Below are 22,068 nucleotides of genomic sequence, written 5' to 3' on the forward strand. Positions count from 1 at the left end.
TGCAAATTTAATCACTGTAGATCTAAAATTGGGTCGTTATTGGCTGGCTCGAGGTTGGGCATTTTCAGACTTTGGAAAGAAATTCCCATCGCGCCTCAATCATTCATTTCTATTTTCTTTTCTTTTAATTAACGTCAAATTATAAATATATCTGCTTTTCCTTTCGCTATGCATTCAATTGAAGTTTAACGGTGTACAAGTCCCAATCTTTCTTTTTCCTTACGTTCATATAATGCCTCACGATACACGACCAACACAATTCTAACATTCGGATTCACGTCAAGTCCAATCTAGGCATCTGTCGATACCATTGGATATTTGGGACCTTACCCATACATACATGGTAAGACTGCTTAAGTCCTTAAATGCGCCGAAACACACATACAATATATACATGATGGGGAGGTCGATATGGAGTCCCAGCAAATGGGAGGAATGGGCGGAGAAGAGAGCGAGAGCAATTTGGACCAACATGCAAACGAATAATTTGTGGCAGCGAATGTTGAAAAACACTCTGGCGACTACAATCTGTATCATTATTGCGATCATTCCGCAGGTGGTAGCAGTTTATGGGAAAGCCGCATACCTTGCGCCAATGACCACCGTCTTTGGACATCCAGGGAGACGCTTCGGAATGATGGCTGAAGCTCTGATACTGGCTCTCTCAGGAACAATGCTTGGAGTAGCTTGGTCTATGCTCGCATTGTACTTGTCGAGTCTCATATATGACAGTAATCCTCAAGCAGCATTCACTATTCGAGGTATATTTCTTGCTATATCGCTGCTCTTCCATGGAGTCCTAAGGTCACACACACCACGCCTATTCCTTATGGTGCTACTCCTAGTTATAGTGTGCGTCGTGAGTATGACCAGTACAGCCACGGCAGTCACAACGCTCTCAGTCACCCAGCTTGTTTACCCAATCGTAACTGCTATCGCTGTCCTACTTGCTGTGAATACTCTTGTTTTCCCGGAGTTCTCTAGTAGCTTCCTGGGAATCACCACTATCGAGACCCTTGGCGAAACTGTTGGAGCTTTGCGGGATGCTGGGCGCTACTTCATTGCCGGTGCCGAAGGCTCTGAAATTGCAATCACAGATACTAAATTAGAAAAGATCATAAGTGCCTCGGGAAGTAAAAATGGTGCAGACCTTGATAGACCACCGACTCTCGCTGAAAGGCGTCCCGAGAAGTCTAACATCAACCGCTTGACTTTAAGGCAAAGAATACTTTCATTCTTCCACAAAACTGAAGAAACTCCGGAACCGCTTCCAAAAGACGTCAACAAAGGTCCACAGCTAGTGAAGCTGAAATCACTGACGGATAAAAAGGCCCAACTACGTGCTAAATTGGCAGGATGCAAGGCAGCCCAACAAGAATGTAATTTTGAGCTTGCTTGGGCCGTCATACCACCGAGAGATGTGAAACCCATCAGTGATATTGAAATGAAGAAACTTGTGGCTAACACCATTGCTCTTATTTGTGCCTGTGAAAGCAAATACGCATTGATGGGTGACGTTGATGACAAAAAAGAGACCGAAACCAAGAATGAAGGGCAGCTCAAATCAGTGGCTGAAGATGCTGGAATCGAAATTCCAGATACAGAGGACTCATCACGAGCAGCGACAGACATGGACACACACGATGACTCAAGTACAGATGAGAAGAAACGTTCCAAGAAAGAAAGGCGTAAACAAAAGAAGAAGAGAAGAAAGGATAGGAAAAAGGTCAAGTCATTGATTGAGAAGGAGATGGACAATCTGGAGTTGATCAAGCCAAGGAAAGAAATCGAGTATGGCGATATTGAATTGTTGAAGTATCTTGTGCAACGCATTGCAAAACCATTGTCAAATCTTCAAGAAAACATTGATAGGAGTGTGGATGTCGTTTCTTCCTCTCTCGCCTATTGCTACGATGTCCCCAAACTACCTTCAGGCACTCGAGCACCCGCTGGCATTCGACTCGAAGAGATTGATATTCGGGTCGATATTCTAGTTGATGCGATTGCGGATTTTGATAGGACTTCAGCCTCGGCATTGGAAAACGCCGCTGTGCTACATGATCTTGGTGGACCGCAAGTTGATTTAATGCCTCGAATGGAGACATTTCTGATTTCCTCATTCTTGTTGAATCTTCGACAAGCTGCCCTGCATACACTTGAGATGCTTAGACATTCTCGGGTTCTGGTTGAAAGACGACAAGAACGACATGACCGGAAAAGAATTTATCTTCCACAGATCAATTGGAGAAAGTGGCTTCAGTCCGGTGGTGAAGCGGATATGTTAGCGTTGCCGGACAGTGCACGAAAAGATGCAAGAACGGGCAAAAAGAAGGACAATGATGAAGGTGATGCTGCAAGTATTGATAGTGGAGAAACACTACTAACGAAAAAGGACGTGGAGTCAGCAACGCCGAAAAAGGAACCCCCAACACCATCGTCTAAAGCTACAGATAAAACTGTAAAACGAAAGAAAAGGGGAACGCGCATGTTCCGATTGCGAAATTGGTTAGCCGACGCGATTGAATATTTGGTTGGTAGTGACGACATCTCATACGCTATCAAGTTGACTGTTGCCGTCTTTCTTGTGACTTGGCCGGCTTTTCTTGTTCAGTGGAATACTTGGTATTCTTTGAATAGGGGCCTTTGGGCTGCTTTGCAACTGGTCCTCATCACAGAAGTTGCCATTGGAACCTCAGTTATGACTTTTATGTTGCGAGCTGTCGGTACAACGATAGGTTGTATATGGGGTTATGCCGCTTTTGAGGCTCGCGGGGGTAACAGAATAGTAGCTGTGGTGATGATCGTTATTGGCATTATTCCATCCACTTACATCCAACTCGGGTCTAAATACATCAAAGCGGGGATGGTCACAATCATCTCGATGTCGATTGTAGTCCTTGCGACTGAAGATCACACCGTTCCTGGTTCAGCTACTAGGAATTTCTTGAAACGACTGATTGCCTTCTTCATTGGTGGTATTGTGGCTCTCATCGTAGAAGTTGCGTTGTTCCCAGTCAAAGCACGTGATCGTCTTGTAGAATCTCTCGCCTGTTCCATACGACAAATTACAGAAATGGAGGCCTGCCTAGCATATGGTATCGAAACTGAAATCAACAACGTCAATGTACATTCTCCAGCTGTCATATCCCGCTTTTCTATCGCCAAGGCAAAGGCCGAAGGCGCCTTAGCAGCCGCAGAAACCTTCCTTCCATTCTGCGCCAATGAGCCACGCCTCAAAGGTTCCTTCGCACCTCATGCTCTTATCTATAGCGAAATTCTTTACGTATTGCACGCCATTGTAGATCGTATGGAGAATATGCTTATTTTACGTCACGAATATGGGTCAGGTGTTCTCGAAGAACTCAATGCACAAGTTTACCCCTATCGGCGTAATGTTGCTGGATCCATAACGCTGATTCTTTTTGCCACTCACGAGGCACTTACGACTAAACTTCCACTTCCTCAATTCTTGCCTTCCGCTCGTCTTGCTCACCTGCGCATGATAAATCGTGTCCGGGAAGTCGTTATTTCCTCTTCAGGTCATGTAAAAGAATCTTCTAACGAACGGTCAGAAATTGAAGTCTCCATGGTGAAAAGATTCGTCCGGCAAAAATTTCTATCTTGGAATGCTGCCTCTGCTGGTCAAATCGAAGTCATTGAATACTTAGAAGAACTTATTGATCTTGTCAAGCTATTGGTGGGAGCAAATGAGTTTAGGAGCGGGCTATTGACGAGAGGTAGTTACAGGGAGTGGGTAGATAAGATTCAAAGACCTGACACAGTAGAATCGGAAATGATACCAGCTGATGGAACTGTGGAGGAAGCCCAACCACAGATGATATCGACTAGAAAGAGGAGACCAACATTTAGTAGCACGAAAGAGAAAATATTTGGGCCTAGTCCTGGTAATGCCAGTACTATTCGACCTGATACTGCAAGGCCTAGTACGGGAGCCAAGTCTGTAATGATGGATAAATTGGAGCTGGAAAAACAGAAGAAGGATATGGAAGAGGAATTGCCAAGGGTCCTGCAAAGAGTTCGCACGAGGAGAATGAGTGAGATGAAGGGGTTTGGGGAAAGGAAAAGTAAGGAAGACATGAATAGTGGGAATGCTGGGAAAGGTAAAGGAAGGGGAAAATGAATATTCACGAGGAGTTAGAATGTGTTCATAAAGATATTTTGGGTGGCTTGGGTGGGTACCGGTATATAGATCTTTTAATTCATAGGGATTTGGGTGGGCATCGGTATGTAGATATAGTAATTTATGCACATTTCTTCCTATTATTTACTTTTGGATACGAACTTAGTCTTGTATATACATCATCCTTCTAATAAAAATTCACCAAAGAAATTAAACCCCAGCGCTGCATCCTCGCAAACGCTCAATTCCAACACCGACATGATATTCCTGCTTCCTTCAGTATGTGCAACTCGCTAATGACTGAAAATAATATGCAGAACACGCTGACAATAACAAAGAATCATTCCCTGCCTGTCTAGAAATCTTCCATCTCACAACGCCGATTGCCAAACCCTCATAACTTTTCATCATCAGCCCAAATCCCGGAATCAATCCCTACCATTCCAAACCTTCCAATCTAACCAGTAGCATCATACCAACTCGTGACCCTCTCCCCCAAATCTCCACTTCCCTGTCCATGCATCGTCCTCTCCTTCCTCATCCTCCTCCTCTCCTCCTGCCGTTCCTGAAAACGTTTCTTCTCCTGCCCCTCCTGAAATAATTCCTCCACATGGGGTTTCAAATTCGGTTTCCCGCTGCTGCTTTGCGAGCCGCAGGAACTGAGGGTATCGAAACGGTCGATGACGGGTTTGATGGAGATGATGGGTTTGGTGGATTTTTCTTCGCGTTGGGTGAGGAAGGGAATGTTGGAGGGGGGAGATCGGAGGATGGGCGAGGGGGGGGAGAAGATGGAGGTGGGGGGGATGATGGGGATGCCGGGGGGGTGGGAGAGGTAGATCATTTTGGGTTTGGCTTTGGAGATGGAGGTTTGTTTGGAGTGGTGGTAGGTTGAGGGGTGGGAGGAGGAGGAGGAGGAGGGATGAGGATGGTTGGGGAGGGAGGGGTATGCGGATGGGGATGGGGATGTTGAGGTGGGGTAGATGGAGGGGATGTTGGGGAGAGGAGGAACTTCGGTTATGTCTTGGGGGGAGATGGGGAAGGTTTGGAAGGTGGAGACGGAGGCTTGGGAGTGGGTGGAGTAGCGAGCGCCGAAGGTGTGGAAGGATTGCGCCGAGGGGGATTGCAGGGGTGGAGAGGTGGGCGAGGCGAATTCGCTGGTTGTGGTGGGTGTTCGTGGGGTGTTGGGGATGGATGAGATGGAGTGGCGGGAGCGAGTTTGGAGAGCGCGGGGAGAGGAGGGGGTTTCGGCGACGGAGAGGGAGCGTGCTAGGGCACCGTAGGAGATTCCGACGGTGCGGGGTGAAGGTGGCATGTTGTGGGGGAAATCTGAGAATGGTCCGTCGAGTCGAGCGATGGTCTTTACTGGGACTTCGGGTGGTGGAGGGGTTCGAGGTAGAGATTGATGTGGAGTATTAGGTCTAGAGGATGTCGAAAGAGTTATAGAAGGTAGGTCAAGTGCTGGTAATACGGGCGGCAAGGATTCTCGTGTGCTGGAATTATTACGAGAGTGATGAGGAGGGAATAGAGCACCTCTAGGTTCGATCATCTCAGGAGATGTAGGGGAGTTAGCTGTGGATGTCGAAGGCCACCTTACAGGAGTAGTATCAATTCGACCAACTGGCTCGGGAATTTGTCTCACTCCTCGTAAATTTTCATCTATTGTCGATAGGAGACCTCGTGGCTCTCCCCAAAATTCACCACGGTTTTTGTTCTTCGGAGAGGTTGGCGACATGTATGAAGTGATCCGTTGCGTGTGGACCCTGAATGATTTCCGAACGCCAATACCTCCCCACTTGAAAATTTGGGTATCATTTCCTTGAAGCTCCACGGGCGTCTTGCCCATCTCTTCATCCTCGTCAAGATTCTTGAACTTCCCTCTTGTTGAAGAGATTTTCTGGTTTCTTCTCCGTCTCCATAATAGCCATGCACCGACAGCGAGTATTAGTAACAAGGCCGCGACGGCCAGAACGATCATAGCCTTCGCGACATCACTCATACCCTTACCCGAAGAGTCATTGGAGGACGTCGGTGTACTAGACGGCGAGCTTGCTAGTGCGATTGGCGTAGCAGTCGCGGTCGCTGAAGTAGAGGCCATCGAAGTAGATGATACTGCACTACTCGAAGTTATACTACTCTGTGATGACGTAGGGGAAGAGCTCAAGGCGCTTGATGTTACTGATGAAGAGCTCGAGGAGGATGATGTGGGGTCATTAATAAGGACACAAATCTGGCCAACAACCTTCAAGGTAGCTATGAGGAATTAAGCATGAGTTCTGAACTATCCGGGGAGAAACTTACTGCTAGCATCAATCAGACTACATGAGTCTTGTATACAGGTGGTTGCATTCGATACGGTCGAACTCTGTGTCGAGTTTCCACTTTCGTCTGCACAAAAACAACTATAATCACCAATACTACATCCAAGTGTGCTTGTAGCAGTATCGAGACAGCTATCCGAGCATGGCGGGAGAGAACTAATTTCGTCCGAAAGAGATTGCGTGTTAACAAAAGTCGACAGCAAAAGAATTAGAATCAATGAAGCGTATGAGAAAATCATTATGAAGCTACATTACTCGTAGTACAACAGAAAAAAAACATCAACGTCGCAAAAGGAACCAGAAGCATATCACACGTTGGGTATCCGTAGATCTAAAGTCAACATGTCAAAGACCCCGGTCAGAAGATGACATGGGGAGAGATGAGAATAGAATAAGCTCTAAAACTCGAACGATGCTCAACCTACTGCACTGTATCCACAAAAACATACGTTTGAACGTATGAATGGAGGCGCAGCTGGCAGGGTTGCACTGTAAACATTACCTTGGATGCCTTTATTAACCGGATTGCAGATGAGAGTGCTTGGAGGAGGATTAAGGATTACCATCAGTATGGTCCGCGTCTCCATGTCATCGGAAACTAACCGTGAAACGCCCCTCCGAACCTCGAGCTACCTTGGGGTTTGGAAGTCGTGAAAATATCCACCAAAAGTATGAATACCAACAAGCCATCACAGGTTATGATACTCTCGTAGAATTTACTTAAATTCTGCCTGCGCTTAACTCGCCCCACAATATGTTTGGAGAGTCGAGACTAATTGTCAATGGTAGAGGTACGAAATGATAGAAACGGTGAACTAAGGATGAGTGGACATTACAGCATTACAGCCAATCGATCCACTTTGCATCCTCGAAAGGATTTTAGACGTCGATATAAATCCCTGCCCTGTCCATATCATTTGAGGAATACGCAGTAACGTGTTAGGTTCACGGGCGCTACCAATCAACCACACGAACCTATAGGCACTGAAGCCAAAAAGAAAGACAGAAAGTGCCACGTCTGAAACATGGAAACATTTTCTGGTACTCCGATGTAGAAGCTGGATGGAAGTAAGAGAAACACAACTTTACTTGAAACAGAAACCCCACAGTTTGAGAAGTCTCCCTTTTCTTCTTCATCTATAGTGTAGCTCGTGTAGGTTCATCAAAACCTTATGAGATGAATCCGATGTAACTTGCATGTTAGTTGTAAGTTGTGACGCAATCACAAAAGCAAATACATGAACGGGTGTTTGAAGACCAGACTCGCAAAAGAAGACATTTGGGTATCAATCTCTAGCAATACATCCAATTCCCAATTCCCAAATCCCAACTTCCACCCACTGAAACTGCAACAGTACCAAAATACATCAACACGGAAATATCGTATCTTCTAGAGATTAAAATATGCATTGATAAATTGATAGAGATTCAATCTTCTTGTATGTTTGACGATTGATATGGATTTCAATCCCATGACTAACAGGCGAGCGATGGCATGTAATAATTGTAATAATTTATCATCCGAGTTCACACGAAGAGAGAAATGACATTGTACCAAAGTGTCTTAGATGTCCATATCCTATTATCCTCCCTCTACCATGCCATCCCTTATACTAACCATAACCTTATAACATTGACCGTCAATTTTCCTCTTCGCTTCTCGACTTCTCCTCTTCCCCTTCATTGACTCGATCGAGTGACTCACTCAGCCTTATTAAACAAACTTCTCCATACTGGTAACATACCTAACATTGTCTCAAACAGCTTTCCGACATTAAACTGTCATCTGGTGAAGTAACTTTGAAGATCAAGTTGCACATCTCTCTCTAATATCCTTACTAATCAACTCCCAAAAGGGAACGATTCGTTTACATCCCACCCAACCTCGAGCCAACCAAACCACCAGCCACAACTACAAATAGCTACACACACCTGTACAGAGTATTCCAAGGTTATTACATTGCATTACATACCAGCCATACTGCATGCGAAATCCTTCGTTCGGCTCCATACAAGTGGATGGAATACGGCTCCGACTTTTCACATTCGCAAGCTTCAACCGTGGAAAGAGTCTTACGGAATATGTATAGTTGATTGATTGATCCACCAGATCCTCGCGACTTACTTTAATCCTCTGGCTTTGATCACCAGATTTCTGCAGAGGGTTCTTTACATACACATATACACATATACATACAAACATGCAACTAATATTTCTCATTCGTCCTCTCATTCATCTCCTCATTCATCCCCTCATTCCTCTCCTCCAAGTAAGTAAGCAAGCAAACACAAAGCCTCACTCTACAACAATCTCTCCATATACCGTATACGATCGTACCCTAAAGCCCACCCACCTATGCACAAATCTATAAGAACTGTCCCTCCCGCTCTAGGCTGCGAATGATCCAATTTATCCATCCCATTATCAAGAACCATCTACCCAATTGAAAACCAAGATATCCCCCATTTATCAGATATTGATGTCAAAGTAGCAAATCCCAAATGCGTATTTCTCCTGATTCGTCTCTAGACGACATTAGAAACCTAGCTGATCCCAACCTTCATCGGCGCTGATACCCAACATGGATTACGTGATGAGGGGGTCTCACAAGCTTATCGTTCGCTTTTTTACCTATATGTGATGTAGATTCCGTAGCACGCTGCTCAATGTTAGCTCTTTCAAGCTATCCGATACTTACCCAATTCTCATTATATGGCATATCATCTCACAGAGCCTCAACTGGCGAAACTAGCACTTCACATTCCACAACATACAAATCCGAGGTATGAAACTGTATCAAGAGTCCAAGAAGTAACAAATCTAGGTATATTTGCAGTTCAACAATCCATAACCATTCCATGTATGCAATATCCTGTTCCACTGCTAAAAGCATAAAACCTCCCTTACCTAACGCCATATATCATACAGCATATACATACGCCTGAGCCTGTGTCGTCCGATGTAGCCAATCCCTCATCAAGTTTTGATACCCAACACCCATCAAATGCCACATCAATCCCGATCCTCCACTACAACCACATTCTTTGATTTTGACCAGCTGCAAGAAGTAAATATTTATCTTCCTGGCATTTGTCCCATATTCATCATTTGATTCTTTTGGGCTTCCTGCATCATCCTCTGTCTCATCATTTCGTTTTGCATCTTTTGCTGATGTTGTTGCTGTTGCTGCTGCAATTGATTTTGATTTTGGTTGAGACCGGGCATTCCCATATTCTGTTGACCTTGCTGCTGATGTTGCTGCATTTGGCCCATACCAACCATGCCGCCCATGCCGCCTTGTACCATTTGTCCCTGTCCCTGCCCTTGACTTTGCGCCATCCCATTTTGTCCTGTCATATTCTGTACACTCTGCCCCATGTCACCCTGTTTCTGCCCTGCTGCCTGCATTAGACTCACGTGTTGCTGTGCCTGCGCTTGTGCCCGACCTGATGCGTTTGGTGGCCCAGCCGGTGTATCTTTCTTAGGATCTACGCCTGGATAAAGGGCCTGTAATCGTTTATATGCCTCCTTTAAAATCTCTCTCCGATCTTCGTGCCCCTCTTCGGGTTTTGATGATGGATCGTCGTCATTCGTGGGCGCAGATATAGGGATGGTATGCGCGGGTTTATATGTAAGAGTTGGTGCAAACATGATTGCGGGGTGCAAGGGAGTCTGAGCTGTGGGCTTGTGGGAGCGATCGGCGATTGCGGCAAGGTAAGCTAGATTCGATTGTAGTCGTCGCATACAACTTCAGATTCGTTAGTAAATGCTTCAGCCTCAACACGTATAGGGGACAAACTGCATATATTCGTTCGCTAGAAGTTTATGCTCTGCCTCAAGCGATGACTTCTCAGCGGGATCCTCCGTTTTGTTGTTCTTCAAATCATTCTGTAGAGCTATTATCCGCATTACTTCTAACAACATTTCTCGATTGATATCTAGTAGTACGGTGACCCTTTCCTTCTCTCGAAGCTCTGATCCAGGACTTAATGGCGTACTCATGGCAGCTCCTGCGTTTTCAGAATTTCGCACACCTGGCGGGAAGCTTGGGGTCTGCGGAGTCAGGCTCATTCCTCCTTGTTGACTGTTATTAGGGGTTTGATGGTGTTGCTGATTGGGATTCGGTGGTACAGCAAATTGTGCGTTTGACGCGCTTGGTGGTGTGCTCTGGGGAAAATTTCCGTAGGGAGAAACACGGGAAGTCGCCGACGTCGGCGTCGGTGTAGAGGATGGCGGTGGCTGCATACGCTGTATTTGATGCTGCTGCTGTTGTGGTATCATTGCGGAAGGGTTCATCCCATATTGTGGGGGCGCATTTGATGCAGTCGGCATGAAGTTTGTAGGGTGTGAGACGGATGAGGATGTAGCGATATTGCTGCCGTAAGGAGAGCTTGTATACGGCGTTTGATAGGAAGAAACTACTTAGAAACTTATCAGTCATCTTGCTCTCTTTGACCACCACTGTGAGAAGTAATAAGTTGCCGCCTGCCTTTCTGCTTAACGTGAATGACTGTATGTATGTTCGACACCTCGCATGCCCTTCATAGTCTGCTTCACAGGAGCCATGTAGTCTTTCATCTGACATCGACGCGTGCACAAGATATGCAGCAGCAATATTCTCTTATAGCAGATTTGCAGAAGAATTATTAAAATATGCGACTCACCATTTCCACCAGGCATGTGCGCCAAACCGCTGTTCTGCATCATTCCCATTCCACCGGCATTACCAGCCATGCCGGGGCCAGATACGCCGTAAGGTGATTGATGACCTCCGGGCCCGTATTGTTGAGCATTATACATCATGTGCTGAGGCTGTTGTTGACCTGGTTGATGGAGATTTTGGGGAGCTTGTGGATGGCCGCCATTGGGGTTGAAAGACTGCGTATTGTTCCCCTGTCCAAAAGAGTAATTTGGTGCATACATGGCTCTTGGAAGTCAATAAAGGGGCCTATGATAGGCTGCCTATCATAATCTCAAGTCGCACATACGCCGCACGGCAATGATTTAGCTGGGAATTGCTAGATCAACTTTCGTTCGTTCGGGAATGTGCGTAAGGCAATGCCAAGCGTCTTTGATTCCCGTTGGGTGGTCTCGTTTCGGGAAGTTTTTTCTGGGGTAATTTGGAGATGGGTGGGCTGTAGGATGTGGGATGGGTAGATGACCGTCTCTTGAGCTACTTTTTTGCTGTCCTCATTCTTTTCCAGTATTACGATGTGGGTTGTTTTCTGGGGTGTGAGAAAATAATGCGCGTTTGCCTTCGGATGCATTGTAACAAGAACCGAGCTCAAATTTAGTAAGGATTTTTAACCGAACTCATATCGAGTGGTACAAATGTAATCTAGACCAGGAATGTAAACATCATCTGGAAACGTTTCATGCTAGTTGTACATTTAAAAGGCGATATAGAAAGATTTGTATGGCCTCAAATCTTTCAGGATGCTTTGATGAGCGAAGCGACCGATATGAGTTCTCAGAATTTGATTCTCACGGCACCGTTGTCGCCCCATTCTTTGACGGTTGATAGAAATCTTTGCTAGAATCAAAATGATGGGCATTACTTCAATTACTGCACATCTTTAACCCGCATCTGCTTAGTGGTAAGATCGGATTGTGCATGCATGACAACATGCTCCTAGCGATGCACAATCATTGGCTTACCGTTGTACAATGATTGATTCGTCTACTCTTACAATGTTTCTTGAAGTTTACGAGAGTCTTGAGGGCTTTGATATATGCATTGCTGTGCAAACAAACTTCTTGTACCTGGCGGCGCTTTCGTCGGGAAGGACATATGCATGTTCGTCTCCGTAGGGATTAGGTACGGGTAATGGTAACGCAAGCAAGCATACAACTTCAGTTCCAGATAATCATTAATTTTTCGGTTCTATCGTTATGTTTACCTATAACCACTCGCTGACAACAAGCGACTAATTACCAATATGTGGCATATTTCGAATTTCCCCTTACAACATTTAAAAATTCTTGAGCAATAACTTTATCTGTTCCTTGAGAAGGGTGAAGTTCGTCGTACCACATATAGCCATCTAAGCTTCCTGGTTGCTTGGGACATGGTGATCCGGAGACAGCACAGAGAATGTATGATTTATCGACAACGGCTGGTGCTGGTAAATACTGCGTTGGATTGTTGTAAATGTCGGTAAGTAAAGAATTAGTATCGAAGATGGCGATCGACGCTCCTGGGTAACGCTTCTTGATTACTAGTTCAAATGGTACTCGGTAGTCGAATATGCCATTGACCAGTTGAGTATATTCTTTCATTTTCCCGCTGATTTCTGAAATGTTGCTTGGCTACGAATATGTGAGTTTAAACGCCACACGGAAAGAGTTGAGGTTCTCACTTTGTTGGGCCAATAATGGCTAGCATTCAATCCTCCTGCACCTGGCATCCCATACAATGGCGTTAGTTGTAACGGTGCATTATTCATAAGAACAAAATATCTGGCTCCGGTCTGGTAAATTCCGTCAAATCTATCGAAGATGCAATCGACGTAGTCTGGAATGGTTGTCCCATTCAAGGAAGAGTCTGTCAAAAAGGCACGCACTCCCAGATCGTTGGTACCTATCCACATTGAGTATACCGTATTGTCAAGCTTGCGGTTAGTGTAAAGAGTGTTGGTATTTGTTGATGAATTAATATACTTGACATCCGCAACGAACGCATCAACTTCATAGACAACATCAGGAAAAGGTCCAGAGATACTGGCCAAATATCGATTGATGATCTTATTAGAGCAGACTGCTCCAGCGACAGCATAATCATAAAGCTGGGCTCCGCTATAATTCGACACCCATCGATCCCAGGTTACTCCTCCACCAGCGGTCGAATTGCTGAATGGAAGTAAAGTTCCTGGTGGCGGTGCAGAGCCGTTGTGACTTTGGAAATAACTCAGTCTAGACTCGTCTGTATAGCTATTGTCAAATTAGTTTCAGCCAATCTCTCACACATGATTTTCCAAAAATGGTAAAAGTCCGTGAGGTTGATGAACATCAACTTACCTGTCTCCAAAAGCTACTAAATTCTCAAAGCGCGGAATCCAGCCATTTTTGTTTGCAGATGATGCCAAATCTGTCTCCGATGCATCAGGCATAGCAACTGACAACCCATATCCAGTAAATAGAGGAACTGAATACTTAGAGAACTTCATCTTGTCTATTATCCCAAATTCTAACCAAGACAGTAACGTAAACCACAAATGACAACAGCCAAGACATGACGAGACTTTCCCAGCTTTTATATCTACCCACCTTCAATTCATCCAGGAACGTCCGGATCTCATATTAAGTTTGCGGAGTATCATCCAACTCTCGTGTTATTATTTTTCCGAACCTTGGAAAGCTAAAAATTTACGAGCAGCAAGCTGTACAGAGTAGACGGTATACCCCGCACAAAGCACCCCCGCGATACGTCAAGGTAAATGCCGGTTGAATAGACGAAAATGCTATTCTACCGAAGTAGCGTATCGGAGAAGGAGAAGTTTCCATATTTTCAGACGAAAGCTTGGGATCGTCCGGAGTTCCGATGATCGATTAGATAACCGTTCGTAATACCTGTCAATTAGAGAGGTGACAACTCATTGTCGGCCATGGTTTCAAGATGTCCACCGTTATCAACGTTCTCCAGACCGCCTCATCTCCGATCAGGATGACGAGATCCTCATCCAATTAGGTAACATATTTAGTAGCCGTATCAAGTGCATCTAGGCTGAATTCATCACATGAGCTTTTTAGTGGGAACTTTAGACGACGGGCGAATGTGGATGAAGAGACACGAATGCGTGTTTATTTTAAGCATTGTAGTTGAAGGAAAGGGAACCATGTGCCCGTCATTCGCCTCTTTTTCCTTCTTGATAAAGCTTCAACGCTCGTGATTTGACTCGTTATGTGTATTCATGATGAAGCAATCGCGCAATGTCTATTGAGGGAACAGATCAATCCTAAAAAGCAGTTATTGGAATATAAGGCGAGTTCCTGATCTTGAGATTATGAACATAGAGGACAAGAAGGAAGAGATTAGAAAATCCGTTTAATTCACGGCACGATTTATCTTGAACATATATGTGTAACGTGCACATCTAAAGAATCCTCATGCATCTGGCCGTACTCTTGTCTTCCGATGGGATAGTCCTTATCCTTCTTCCACCAATGTGATTGTGTACGAGCTGGCACCTGTGTTGTTCTAGAGCCCTTGTGTCTAGAAGTGCACAAAGGAGAGCTTCCTTCTGGACCGTCTCTCTAGTTTAAGACTCTATTATTGTCCCAATCTATATCATGCAATCACTATCATACTCTCGTACATCATCATATAACCCACCATATTACCAATGATTCAGCCTAGTATTGAGGGCGCGCACTGCACGCATTGTTTTGAAGTCCTTGTACCCCGGGTGGGAGTGCAAATACAAAGAAGACCCCCTTATGACCTTCACCCCCCAAAGCCTTATGATCTATGCTTATTCCAATGTATGTTGATATCTCAACTGATGTAATCATATTAATTGATGTGATTATCTCATCTAACATGATTCTTCCAATCTATATCAACATCTCAACTGGATTCAATATCTCAACTGGTATGATTACCTTAACTGACATGATTGTCCCGATTGATATCAACATCTCAAATGTTATCAATATCTCAACTAATATGATTAAGTTAGCTTAATTGATATGATTGTTCCAGTTTATATCAATATCCCAATTCATACAAAACAATCACTCTCATACTTTACTACATAACTACATTTTCAGTAACTTCTAGGCAAGCCAAGAACCTTCTCTCCAACATAATTCATGATCATCTCTCTTGAAACTGGTGCAATTCTTGGAACAAAACACTCTCTCAAGTATCTCTCAACATGATATTCCTGGGCGTAGCCCATGCCGCCCAAACTTAATACGCTCCTCTCACAGGCAGTAAAGGCCGCTTCAGCTGCTAGATACTTTGCACTGTTGCACGCAACACCAACGGCTGCCTGGGTTATTGTCTGATCCGTCGTTGAGCTATCATACAATTTCGCAGCATGATAAGTTGCCAGCTTTGCGGCTTCGAGGTGCATGTATGCATCGGCCAATGGGTGCTGGATACCTTGATTCATACCGATAGGTCGACCAAAGACAATTCTTTCTTTTGCATACTGGGAAGCTCGGTACAGAGCAGCATACCCGAGACCTAGTGCTTCGCCTGCCAACAGACATCGTTCAGCGTTCATGCCACGGAGTACAATTTTGAAACCTTGCCCTTCTTTGCCGATTAACGAATCACTATTAACAATATAATTGTCGAAGAAAACTTCGTTTGCATCAATAGCACGCCCACCCATCTTTTTGATTTTCTTGAGTTCGAGACCGGGCTGTTTAGGATCGAAATCGATGAAGAAAAGGGATAAACCTTCAGAAGGCTTTGTCACTTCTTCCAATGGAGTAGTCCTAGCCAATAGCACCATCTTCGTCGCAACCTGTGCTGAGGAAATCCAAATCTTCTGACCCGATATTTTGTAAGTATCGCCTTCACGCGTAGCTCGGGTTCTAAGCTTGAGAGTGTCCAAACCAGTATTGGGTTCGGTGACTCCAAAACATGCTCGCCAGGTACCGTCGATCAACTTAGGCAACATCCTTTGACGTTGCGAGGCAGTGGCAAATTTAGCCACAGGCTGGGTAGCATAAACGTCTGATATATATGGATCAGCATTGCAATGTTTTGAATCACTGAAACCACAACATTCTTTGGGATTGTTAAAGGTTGAGGGTCCCGTCTGATCACCAAGGCAATGGGAAACTTTCGACGGGATACAATCTCAGCATATTTGGGCTAGACGAACTTGCATGTATACTTTGTGCACCTGCCATGCCTCCACCGCTCTCAGATATGGTCTGCAAAAGCATCGTGGCTTCCGAGATTCCAAGACCCGATCCTCCAAGTTCTTCCGGAAGTGCAATACCAATCCAGCCACCCTTTGCCAGATCTCGATGCAAATCATGAGGATATTCCCCGGTTTCATCACGCTTTGCCCAGTATTCCTGATATATTCAGTGAGAAGTTGCGGCAGTTTGAACCGGAATAGTCTTCTTACATCCGGATATTTTGAGCAAATTTTTGCAATGGCCTCTCGAACCTCCAATTGTGTGTCTGAAAATCCACTTGTTTCCATCAGTGTATTGGCTCTTAGGGATGTCGAAGTTGTGAATGCTCTCCTGGCAACGACATTTTGATCTAGTCTTAGGCCTAATAGCCTAGAAATGTTGGAAACTCTAGTGCAAATCATTATGTTGGTGAATCAAAATTGGAAATGTCTTTCTTCATCAATATGTAGGCTAATGTTTCAATCCATTCGACTCTTTTCATGAATAGATCAAAAGTGGTAGTCAGTCCTGTTGTTGATCCCCGCGGCTGTTCGAAACAAGTGGGAATTGACCGCTTGCAAAACCCTTCAAGAATCCAATTGTTCCATTCTAATTGGGAGAATTGGTAATTTTAAAATGGATTATAATGCAGTAAAAAGGCTCTATTGAATACCTTGAACTCACATGATTATATTTGTGGCTGGATTGTCATTGCGTGCGAGCTGGCGCCCATGTTGTCCTAGAGCCCTTGTGTCTGGGTGTACAGATAACCTAACATGAAAAGACAGACCTTATGATTGTTCCAATGGGTATCATACAAACAGTCTCATATTATTATATGTTATTACCATGTAATTATACGATTTACCTAGTTTAGTAAAGAGACTCTGTACTGTACACGAAATTTTCTATAAACCTCGATACAATGATTTTATCCCAGCCTATAAAAGTAGAGTTTATTAGGATGAGATAGTGTCGTGAAACAGTCATGTGATTCAGAATTTAGGGATGAGCCGTTGACGCGTGGGGGCAACCAAAACAATCATGCGAAGTACAGCATCACTAAGTTTACGACTTTTAAGACTTCAGCTCATACTCTCATGACCACCACCACGCCAATCGCCCAACCTTCAATTAATGCCAATAGCTTACAAAGAAATGGTCTTGTATTCTTGCGAGTAATTAATCACGTCAAATTATTCGGTACTTCATAACACGACGCGCTGTTTCGAACAGCAGAAAAAATGGCGGCAGTGCGACCAAACAAACGATTGCAAGTAGGGTCGAAAGGGTGGATAGCAGAGGAGCGATCAAACGCGCTGCAGCTTGCAGCAGCAGAGGCAGAGGAGTTTACATTTGCTGCCAGGAATGAGATTGACTGGTTGAATGAACATATGGCAGAAATATTCAACAAGAATCAAGTGTATGTAAACATACCTGCAAATTGGGCACGAGCTAACCTTATGTCCTTTAGGAACGTTGCCGAAATATTCAAAACGCCGGGGAAGTTACGTGGGAAGACACCTAGAACAGCTAGGAAACTAAATCAATTGGAAGTGCGCGCAGTATGTCTATCAATTGTATGTAGCGGTTTATACTGATATCTAGCAGCCATTATCCGATGTCTTTTCGGCAACACCGCAAGGAGCCCCAAGTCCATTTAGACAAGCCCATCACGAGCGATCACCCCCAAAATTTCGAGTAGCAGAGGACGCCCCGACGGAACCTCAAGAGGAACCTACTCAATCGCAACCCACACCTTCGCAACCTACATCTTCACATCATCCATCTAGCTCTGGCACTGCGCAGAGCAGTGCTCAGCGCAAATCTCTCATCAACGCACTTGATTCTGGTTATTATGGAAGTCAGCTTGAGGAGGCGACGCAACCTAATACTCAACCTACCGAATTAGAACCATTCGCAACAAGCCCACCCCGACAATTCATACCCCGGGAAGATACAATCGAGAATGAAGAAAATGAAGAGATTGCAAGTAATGCAGGTAACATAGACAATGAAGAAGAGAGGCCCGAGGAAGAGATAGCCCCCGTCGAAGAGAGTTCACTCATAAAGTTAGAGTCTGAAGAGCAACGAACTGTCGAGGTTTCGTTTCAATCTGCACAAGGAGGTTCGCCAATAGCGCCCATCGTTGAGGTAGAAGCACAGACAGAAACAGGGACAGAAGCTCAACAAGTTGAGGACGGAGAACAAGACAGGGAGCCAACAAACGGGGACCAGGTCATGGGAGATGTCGAGTATCCAAATCTCGAGTTACAGTCTCATGACCAGAGCCTAGTTCATTCGTCACCGGAAAAGCGTCCACAACAGAAATCTCCATCTAAATCTCCCGCAAGGGCGGAATCTCCCTTCAAAGAACCCTCGGTAGAGCCACAGTCTTCACCATCTGCACCTCAAGACGACCCCCAAGATGAGGATGAGCAGATGGATGATATTCCTGATGCTCAATCTGCTTCCGAGGGATCAAGTCCCATACGCCCTATTTTCCGCAAAAGTAGTTTGAATTTTGCTTCTCTACCTGCGCGAGATTTATCCAAGAAAAGTCTCGGGCATCGTACTTCGCGAACGAGCCATCTAGATCAGGCACGCACTAGTCATTATGGTCGGCCCACGGGCGGAAAGAGTCTGGGCAACGTCAAAGAAGATCTCGCAAACAAAAATGAAGACGAAATGGATGTTGATGAAATGCATGAGTCGACTGGACGGGAAGAATCCGAAGCCGAAACATTACTGGCACGTATTCACAATAAAACGTCGACACAACGTCTTCAGGACCAGATCAGTATGCTTGGTCAGTCTCAGCCTACAACAAGACCTGCCTCGAAGTCTCTTGTAGGTGGCATAATACCCTCACGCCAGTCGATACAAGCGACTCAACCTCCAACGCCACAACATAGACGAGATGAGGCATCCCCATCATCAAAAGACAAGCCCTTCGCGACTCCAGGTGCCTTCCCTGAAGATGAGGATAGCTGGATTGGACCACCAACAACAGCCTTGCATGGAAAGTCGATTTTCAGCCCTCGCCCAACCATTGCCAAGAATCACACTGCAGATGTGATGGAGAGTGTGCATGGCAAAGAAACTGTTGGTGGATCAGAATTCATCGTTCCCGATAATGGAGATGAAGCAAGGCAATTATCGCCAGTCCGTGAAACCAATGTAAGAGGACTAACTAAATCTATCTCGACTTCATTCATCTCCTCGCCTAAGAGAGCTGCTGGGCCACAAAGTCCTAAAAAATTGATGTCGGTCTCCAACCCAAATCTTCCCATTAATGCAATTGATGAGGATTCTACAACTCCTCCGAAGTCTCCACCCAGGACTCTTCGGGGAAGCCCGTTGAAGGTTGCGAAAGACAAATTTTCCTCAATTTTGAAATCAGGAAAGACTTTATTTGCAAGTAGCGCAGCTGCAAGTGCCGAAGCAAAAATTGAAACTCTATCATCATCTACAAGAATTCACCAGAATAGCGTGTCTTCCTTTGAAGATGTACTTCAGAATGAGAACAGCGATGCGGAAGTCTCGTATCCCAAAATGGATATGCGTTTCAATGATTCAATTCCCAAACGTATTCAAAGTCCTGTCAAAGCTACCACCCGCAAAACTAGAGCCTCTACTGAAAAGGAAGAGAAACGCAAAGAAGAGGCCGCTAGAGAGGCTAGAGAGGCTAGAGAGGCCAAAGAAGCCAAAGAAGCACAAAAGATGAATGATCAATTGGAGAAGGCACGCATGAAGGTCAAAGAGGACGCACGTGTTTATCATGAAGAGCAAGAGCGAGCCGCAGCCATGCAAAGGGAAGTAATCTCCCGGAAAGAACCAGAAAAATTGGCCAAGGCGAGTCAAGTTGAAGTGCCAAAAGCAACTCGAGGTAGTCCACGAAGGACGAAAGCCCAGTTGGAAGCAGAGGCCATAGCAAGTACAGCTTCATCCGCGAATATGTCTTCCAGTAAGGACACCGATATGACCGATGCACCAGCATCAATGCCACCGCCTTCTATTCCAAGACCAAAGTCTCAGATTGGGCGACCACAGGCTAAACGGCCATTGAGACCAGTGAAAGACACTGCTCCCAAAGCCAAGGCACCAGCGACTGTGATACGTGTCGACACTGGCTCCTCACGTGGTCAGCAATATCATCCATCTAACACAACACTTGCAGCAACCTTGGAGCAGTCCTTACAATCTTCACAAGGTGGACACCTACGAAACAAAGCTAGCTCTAGTTCGCTACAGAGCAAATCTTCGAATAACAGCTTCAAGGCGCAAGCCAACAAAGCCCTAGAAGCAGCTGCACGAAAGAAAGAGGCTGATGAACTTGCTGCTCAACAAAGAAGGGATGCGAAGTTGGAAATGGAACGCCAGCGAGCTGTTACAAAGGAAGAGCAAAAGCGACAGAATGAGCTAACTATCAGGCGTGACCAGGAGCGTCAACGGGAGCAGCAGAAGGAAATCAGTCTTAGCGAGGCTAACAAAAGGGCCATCGAAAGGGCGAAGCAAAAGAGAGCTCCTCCGCCAGCTATCCGACCTCAGCAAAATACTGATCAGTGGCTTGAGAAGTCATTGCCACCAATTCCACTTCAAAGAAATGACCTAGGCGGGCAAGCAAAAGCTACCCGTATGAACACCGCCAAAGCACCGCCAAAGAGAGCTTTGCTAGAGAACAATGAAGAAATTGCTCGTCCACCAGTTCAGCGAAATGCTCCTTCAATTCACGGTGACCCCCGCACCAAACGCCAAAGGACCAACGAGTATCTTGATGAAGAAGATGAATTGACGGAGTCTCATCCCAAAATGACTGCCCCCCCAATTCGACAATCTAGTATTCGTCCAAAGGTAAGCCTACATCCATGATCAGTTCAAATAGCCATACTAACTAAAGATAGGAGATGCCCACAAAATCATTGTTTGCAAGCGGATATGCTCATGCTCCACCTCCTGCTAATCTACAAAGGTCTACTATTGTTTCACAACACCAGAATAAAATTGGCAATCCCATGGATATGACTCAGGTTTCCAAGGGAGCCATTCCATTTGCATCAAGCTCAAATGGACAGTCATACAAAACACCCGCACGTAATGTAAGTCATGCCTCGGCAAAGGCGGCAAAATCTGCAGCAAAATCATCACCACGATACGAGAATGGAGAGAACATTGTTCTTCCCGAAATACCTAGTGATAGCGAAGACGAAGATGATGATGATGAAAAAGAGAAGAAAGCATTTCAAGGGCTTGGCTGGACAGATTCTCCTGAGATTCGCAAACAATTGGCACTCCAGGAAACCATTGATCCATCTAAGATTTTCGGACGACCCCAAGCCTTGAACATGGAAGAAGTGTTCGATAAAAGTAAGGATCGATTCCACAAATTCAGGGCTAGGACATCCAGTGCCAATTGGAGTGGATCTGATCGCCTTACCGAAGAGGAGGTGCGTAAGGATTTAGAAGGGAGAGATCGTGTACGAAGGCAAGGTGGATGGAGTTATGATCCCTCATTTTAAGCTGCGCATCTCAGTAAGAGAGACCAGTGTCTCAGCTACTGCTCAAGATATTCACGCAGAGGGGCATGTGTCTTTTCACGTTTTGAGTACGGTCATCAGGCAGGAAATTTTATGGTTTCTGAATGATTTGAATTCTGGATAACAGAATTCTGTTGCGCGATGATGTTAGAGCCATGACAAGGCTTATCATGGAGTGGCGATGTAGTATGAACTTGATTCAACAGGAGT

General features: G+C 45.2%; 6 protein-coding genes across 6 annotated transcripts; 2 read left to right on the top strand and 4 right to left on the bottom strand.

Annotated features, from left to right (window-relative positions):
- Window positions 1-397: 397 nt before the first annotated feature.
- EAF01_007761 (uncharacterized protein) lies at window positions 398-4,141 on the top strand (the record flags this gene model as incomplete). The annotated part of the gene is made up of 1 exon (XM_038916017.1): window positions 398-4,141. The coding sequence occupies one exon, from the start codon at window positions 398-400 to the stop codon at window positions 4,139-4,141; it is 3,744 nt and encodes a 1,247-aa protein (XP_038768488.1).
- Window positions 4,142-4,598: 457 nt separating this feature from the next.
- EAF01_007762 (uncharacterized protein) lies at window positions 4,599-6,698 on the bottom strand (the record flags this gene model as incomplete). The annotated part of the gene is made up of 2 exons (XM_038916018.1): window positions 4,599-6,391; window positions 6,440-6,698. The coding sequence occupies 2 exons, from the start codon at window positions 6,696-6,698 to the stop codon at window positions 4,599-4,601; spliced, it is 2,052 nt and encodes a 683-aa protein (XP_038768489.1).
- Window positions 6,699-9,535: 2,837 nt separating this feature from the next.
- On the bottom strand, window positions 9,536-11,383 carry EAF01_007763 (uncharacterized protein; the record flags this gene model as incomplete). Its single annotated transcript, XM_038916019.1, has 3 exons — window positions 9,536-10,208; window positions 10,260-10,878; window positions 11,125-11,383. 3 exons carry the CDS (start codon window positions 11,381-11,383, stop codon window positions 9,536-9,538), a joined length of 1,551 nt encoding a protein of 516 aa, XP_038768490.1.
- Window positions 11,384-12,391: 1,008 nt separating this feature from the next.
- Window positions 12,392-13,626, bottom strand: EAF01_007764 (uncharacterized protein; the record flags this gene model as incomplete). The annotated part of the gene is made up of 3 exons (XM_038916020.1): window positions 12,392-12,769; window positions 12,820-13,390; window positions 13,478-13,626. The coding sequence occupies 3 exons, from the start codon at window positions 13,624-13,626 to the stop codon at window positions 12,392-12,394; spliced, it is 1,098 nt and encodes a 365-aa protein (XP_038768491.1).
- Window positions 13,627-15,080: 1,454 nt separating this feature from the next.
- EAF01_007765 (uncharacterized protein) lies at window positions 15,081-17,005 on the bottom strand. The gene is made up of 3 exons (XM_038916021.1): window positions 16,552-17,005; window positions 16,300-16,498; window positions 15,081-16,148 (listed from the first exon to the last, which is right to left on the bottom strand). Exons 1-3 carry the CDS (start codon window positions 16,741-16,743, stop codon window positions 15,226-15,228), a joined length of 1,314 nt encoding a protein of 437 aa, XP_038768492.1. The 5' UTR covers window positions 16,744-17,005; the 3' UTR covers window positions 15,081-15,225.
- A 560-nt stretch (window positions 17,006-17,565) lies between these two features.
- EAF01_007766 (uncharacterized protein) lies at window positions 17,566-21,840 on the top strand (the record flags this gene model as incomplete). The annotated part of the gene is made up of 4 exons (XM_038916022.1): window positions 17,566-17,744; window positions 17,796-17,886; window positions 17,933-21,175; window positions 21,226-21,840. The coding sequence occupies 4 exons, from the start codon at window positions 17,566-17,568 to the stop codon at window positions 21,838-21,840; spliced, it is 4,128 nt and encodes a 1,375-aa protein (XP_038768493.1).
- Between the last annotated feature and the right edge of the window lie 228 nt (window positions 21,841-22,068).

This window comes from Botrytis porri, assembly GCF_014898465.1.
Source record: "Botrytis porri strain MUCL 3234 chromosome Unknown BPOR_010, whole genome shotgun sequence".
Classification (NCBI taxonomy): Eukaryota; Fungi; Ascomycota; class Leotiomycetes; order Helotiales; family Sclerotiniaceae; genus Botrytis; species Botrytis porri.